Source organism: Carassius carassius, chromosome 29 (genome assembly GCF_963082965.1).
Source record: "Carassius carassius chromosome 29, fCarCar2.1, whole genome shotgun sequence".
NCBI lineage: Eukaryota > Metazoa > Chordata > Actinopteri > Cypriniformes > Cyprinidae > Carassius > Carassius carassius.
The window spans coordinates 29,479,418-29,485,678 of record NC_081783.1 but is presented as its reverse complement, the minus strand read 5'-3'; the positions used below and the strand labels follow the sequence as shown (position 1 = coordinate 29,485,678).

At 37.5% G+C, this 6,261-nt stretch overlaps 1 protein-coding gene across 1 annotated transcript; it reads right to left on the bottom strand.

Moving 5' to 3' along the window:
- Nucleotides 1-1,617: 1,617 nt before the first annotated feature.
- glod5 (glyoxalase domain containing 5) lies at nucleotides 1,618-4,599 on the bottom strand. Its single transcript, XM_059516818.1, has 4 exons — nucleotides 4,276-4,599; nucleotides 2,964-3,119; nucleotides 2,726-2,881; nucleotides 1,618-1,778 (listed from the first exon to the last, which is right to left on the bottom strand). Exons 1-4 carry the CDS (start codon nucleotides 4,327-4,329, stop codon nucleotides 1,656-1,658), a joined length of 489 nt encoding a protein of 162 aa, XP_059372801.1. The 5' UTR covers nucleotides 4,330-4,599; the 3' UTR covers nucleotides 1,618-1,655.
- Between the last annotated feature and the right edge of the window lie 1,662 nt (nucleotides 4,600-6,261).

Here is a 6,261-nt window from a genome sequence, read left to right as displayed (position 1 = left end):
GCAGAGGTCCTGAAAAAGCACTGACTCTTTGCATAAATGTCATTTAATTGTCGATAAAAGCCTTTGAAACTTATGAAGTGCTTGTAATTATATTTCAGTACATCACAGAAACAACTGAAACAAAGATCTAAAAGATCTAAAGCAGTTTAGCAGCAAAAATTTTGAAAACTAATATTTATGTAATTCTCAAAACTTTTGGCCAAGACTGTACTGTGACTGTGTCCAGACTCAGTTCTATCAGCTCTACAAGAGTCTTATTTTATACCATTAGGTCTGATTAAGTTACTCTTTTCTGCTTATCTGTTTGTTTTATTGCTTATGAAAAATTCTGTTTGTCAAACAGAGTACAGTCATTGTCCAGTTTGCAGTGTTTGATTTTCTCCTCATGATAAGACCAAGACTCAAGGACCTTGCTCAACTATAGACACTCTGTCTGTGAAAGTCCCCTGAATCCTCTTGGCCATACTCTAATTTAAGGTGCAGTTCTCACCTTAACAAGTCATAAACTAGGAATTTTGCCTCAAAAAAAAAAAAAAAAACACACATTCACACAGATTTGCGTTATCTTTAGGACAAATCTTAAAAGCAAACACTGTCCTACATCAAAAGGCTTATTGTAAAACTCCCTTCCCTCAAATCAGAGCTTCCTTCTATTTTTGTTTGTTCAGTCTGTTTCTCGGGGTAGCTTGCCAAAGGATATTTATTTGGTCATTTTAAATACAAGGCCACTAAATCTAAAGTGTTAGCGGAAAAGAGAAATAACCATGCAGTGTTTTAGTCTGGGCTTTACATGGCAATCAATTAAAGTCCTGTTCACCCACAGATTGACGGTTGGTGTTTTATTATAAATTGCATCACCAGATGAAACTCAAAATGAATTTGTTTCTTTCAGCTGTTCAGGCTGGAGCACCGAAACTATCATTGTTCCTGTCAACGTGATCAGTCTTTACTCTTTTGCATTTTGATGGACGAACCCTTGCAGGGTGTCTACATCTACACACCTCCAGAAACCTGAGGATCGGCCTCTTCAGGACAATACTCTGAGTATCATTCACAGCAGAAACTAAGAGGGGATTTCCTTACATGCACTTCCCAAAGATGATGGAGAGCTTTCTGTCAATGATAGTAGCAGGTTAAACTCTTTACAAGAAGTCCTTCAGGTGTGTCGTGCAAGGGTTTGGCCATTGTGTCCTGTTTGACATTAATCGTTTCCGTTTCCAAGTCAAAAAGTCTATTTTTCTTGGTCTTTTCTGAATTATACTGACAATGCTTGCTGTTTTTAGTAATTTACTTGACATCATATGACATAAACATTTTCAATTGAAAATATATTAATTTAGCTTTAACAAATTCTACTGCATTACATGATCAGTGGAAGATTTTTTTTACAGAATTTAAATGAATTTACCCCACAGCATAATAACAATTTAAAATCATGCATTTCAGTATGAGAGGATCTGTGCTTGGACTAACATGGTTTGATATTGGGGCAGCCACAAAGAAGATATAAAAATAAGCGAATGTTAGCTCAGCTGAAAGCACGAGTGAAAACAGCCTTGGCATGTTTTTTTTTTTTTTTTTTATTCAATCATTGGGAAGGCATCTGAGAACATGTGTATCTTCATCTTTAGGCGGTGATACAGCGCCCCTGCCGTCTACTGCTGGTAATTGGAGACTTCAATCAAGTTGTGGTCAGGGTCACGGAAATAGAGTGAGCGGATGGGACCCACAGCACCCGTCCTGTCCACGGGACCCTCCTCGATGGTCACGCCACACGCCTGCAACACAACACCAGCACATCAGTGAACTCTGCATTTACTGCTGTACTGGATGTGTACAGTTTCAATTACACATTTTATTTTCAGAATGAACTACACCGAACATGCAGGGTATTTTAGTTTGGTGACATTAATAATGTTTGAAATGATATCTATACGTTTTCAAATTTAGTTTATTTTGAGTTTGATTGGCAGAGTTCAAAACCAGGAAAGACTGCTTTTGTTGCTCTGATGTTTTTCTTGAGAAGTTTTTATAACTGGTAATATTGTGTCCCAAATGTAAGCTGTCTACTTTTTAATAAATTATTATTATTGTTGTTGTTTTTAATTGAACTACACTGTTTCTATACTTACTTATCAACAACTTAAAGTCAGTAGGTATCATAATATTGTATTATATCACAGTGGTTTATAGGACTGCAGTTTATTTCTTCTATAAAGATGCTGAGTACACCGTCTTGTATCTTTGTCTTTTTGTCCAGTTTTTAAATACTTTTTTTTTAGTCTGTTGTGATTCGCCTTGGATCTGATTGATTTGAAGTAACTGCTGATATTGCGTCTCAAATGCAAGTTGCTCAGTATGAACTTCCTGTTTACAGAACTGCATGTCATTTTACTGAATTCCCACAAGCCTGTAATTATCATTGGAAACAACAGCACTCTTGCTCGTGTGATATTGCTTTAATTATGACCCATGCAGGAAGAAAAAAATCAGAAAATTACGTGGAAGACATTCTGGGGCACTGTATAACAATTAATAATTAAGCATAAAAAAATCAAACATTAACAGCTGTTATTTGCACATTTTTATTGGACTAATACATTGACCTGTTGCATGGTTTTGTTTTTCAATGCAGTTTCACATTCTGTGGCCAATTCTAAACAAATTCCCTCTGATAGACGCAAAGGTTCATCTCAGTTGTGTGAATGAAGCATTTGTGAGTCACCTCGAGGTGGGCAGCCACGGTGGTCAGAGGGGTTTTGGTAATCAGGCACAAGTCAGCAGATCCCGGAGTCGGGGTTTTGGCTTTGGGCTCAAACTCCTTCCCAGCCTCATGCAGGTTCAGTTTTTGCTCTCCGAAACTCAGAGCTTTCCGGTCGCCCTGAAGTGACAGGGTTACTTAGACTCTGCTGCCACCGTGTGGATTTGTTTGCATTGTGCTTTAGTATCACGTCACATTCTACCTTAAAAGTGACGACCTCCATCCCCAAAACCTTGGAGTAGAAGTGTGTGGTTCTGTTCAGGTCCCGAACCGTGAGCACCAGGTGGTCCAGATGACTGATGTCAACGGGACAGGAACTTTTCAACCGGATGGATGATGAGAGTCCACCCAGAACTGACTGAGGGGGAAAATACATCCTCCACATGAACAATGAAAATCTCTGACTTATGCAAGAAAAAAAGATAGATTTGTGATGAATGTACAAGCAGAAAAATTAAGTAACCACACATTATGTAATCGAGTTGGCCTTCCTGTTTTATTTCACTTGAACCCCATTGTTTATATGCTTGTAACCAACAGCTGAAAATCAATAGGTTTATGTTCTTCTGATTATTACAATGCTCATGATGGTTTATGCAATTGTAGTATTGCATATTTGTCATTTTGTTTCAAAATACATTTATTGCTTTGTCCTCAAAACGTCTGATTCTTACTCCATTCCAAAGTAAGATATTTTTAAGATACATTTATTCAGCAAGGATGCATTGAATTGATCAAAAGTGAAAGTAAAGATATTGATAATGCCATTTATATTTATAGATTTTTATTTCAAGTAAATGCTGTTCATTGAACTTTCTAATCATGCATCAAGTTTTCCACAAAAAAATAAAAATAAATAATAAATAATAATACGCAGTTTTCAACTGATAATAATAAGAAAGATTATTTCTGAAGGATCATCAAAGACTGGAGTAAATGCTGAAAATACAGTTTCGATCAGTTATATTTGAACCGATATAACATAGAAAACTGTTATTTTAAATTGTAATAACATTTCACAATATTATAGTTTTGCTGTATTTTTTTTTTTAATGCATTATTGGTAAACATAAGAATAAACATCAAAAGCATAAACATATCTTAATTATTCCAAACTTTTGACTGAATGTGTGCATCTAACTATCTGTCTTAAAGCATTTTCTAAGATATATGGAAAGTTGTGTGTACCACTGCCAATAAAATTTTCCAGGAAATGAAATTACAGCAATATTTATCTCATGAATATTAACAACAACGTCTCCTAGCCCAGGTGAAGTCTAACAGACGTCTGCCTTTGAGCCAATCACCGTCAAGTCCCCTAATTAATATTCATAAGCCAAGCCTTTATCATAGTACGATTCATAAATTCGCTTCCAGGAAATATCGCTCACATTTTTTAAAGTAATGAAACACTATAACCCTGCAAGTAGTAACTTCATACAATACTTTTCTATAATAGTTTTACATTTTAACATGCATTATAAAACTAGGGAGAGAGAGAGAGACGTTGTTACCTTGCCGTGAGTCGAGTAAGAACGGAGAAAAGTGCTGCATACGCGTAGAGCCATGTTATCACCTGTGTTGACCTGTCTGAGCCCACACAATCACAGAAACACGTCTAACTGGAGACTGATAAGCGCTAGTCACCTGCCGTAATCACTCTATTACAGCCGCCATCAAGAGCCTCATGTATCACAGAAACAGAGAAAACTATTAAAGCATGGGCGGCGCTAAGCGCTCCGGAAGATGGCTAGTTAGTCAAATATGATTGTCTAAATGACAATTATCTTGTTTAAAATCATTGTATTTTTAATTCACAGTCTGTCAAAGTTTATCGGTGTCGTTAGGCTACTGTAAATGATCATCCAGCTACTGAGGGGCATATTGACGGTCGTCCCGTGAAAATTGTTACTTTTCTCAGCGCTGGTCGAGCTCAACCAATCACTGCTGCTTGAGTGGTTACCAGTAAGAAATAGGTTTCATTCTTACATCAAAGAGAAATAAAAGCTACAAAATAAAGAGTAAAATAATAGAATAAAACTGCAGTGTTCCTTTTTTTCTTTTCTTTTTTTCCTCACATTTCACTTGTCATGAACACTATACATCTAAGACAGCCGCACTGTAATCAAAGTGGATATTTTTACAATTAAAGTGACTTCGAGCCGCACACATGACCTGCAGGAAAATAATAATAACTGTAATTATTACAAAAAAATTAGCAAACAATATAATTTGTTCCTTCCTTTTACTAAATCGTGCACACAACATAGACTACTGACTCGTTCCCTCCTTTTAAGTAAATTGTGCACACGATATAATAATTTGTTTGTTGATTTGATTCAACGAAATCATGGCCACGATTTAGTAAAATCGTGTGCAAAATTAAGTAAAACGAGAAAATAAAATAGTCCTTTTAAACATATATATATACAGGGTGCGATTTGTGAAAAAAAACAGAGGTGGGGATGTTTTGAAACATTTTAATTCGTGACGCCATGCGCTAATTAGCATATTTATGATGTAAGTGCGTCGTATTATATTGCCTCCCTATGCTCACATACTGCATTTAATTAAGCCATTTAATTTAATTCTCAATAAAACTGTTTTTATTTCTATATTTTAATGTTTCTGTTGTCAGACAACCGAGCGCCAACCTCCCGCTCTCTCTCGTGAGGCCAATAAGGGGGTGACTAAAACTGCAATTCATCGACCGGCCACTTGAGGCTGGCTGCAAAAGGGAGTCAGTCCCATAGACTCCCCATTTTAAAATGCCCAACTTTACAGCAGGAAAAAACATGTTTACAGCCTGGTTCAAAAAAAGATTTTGGTCTAAATCAAGCGTGCCGCACAAGCCCTGAAAAGTGAAGCCAAAACGTCTCGATCGCCCCCTGGTGAGTGGTCCTAGTATAGGTCATAAACCCCGCCTCCCCATGTTATACAATGGGACGAGAGACCAACTAAACAATTAAATTACCCTTCAAATATCTTTTTTCCGAAGCTGTTTTTTGTCATTTACTGTAGTTTGTATCACGCTAATGTAAATTCAAGTGTTCGTTTTTAAAATAAGTTGTTTTTTAGATAGTTATTTAATGCTCTAAAAACGGTGGTGTGACGTCGTGATTGACAGCTGTGATTGACAGCTCTCTGAGCCTAGGAGGCACTGAAGCGTCAACAGGCTTTTTTCATGATCTTCGGAGGACTGAGGAGATTGTATTTACCTTATTTTAATGAGATTGGAGTGGAACGGAGCAGACAGAGTTCACAGGAGCAGGACTCCACTTCCAAAACAGTGCAGATTACGGTATGTGCATTCTGCGAGGGAGAGTAAGGGCGGGGCACAGGGGCGGGGCCGTTGATTTCGCGGCTTTAAGGCTTTACTTCCTGCTTGCTACTGCGCATAGCGACTGCGCAGAACTGGTCCCTAGATCGCTATCTGCGCAGGCGCAAGTCCAAGATATCAGCGCCATTTCGGGACACTGGCGGCTTCAGTTTTGACCAAT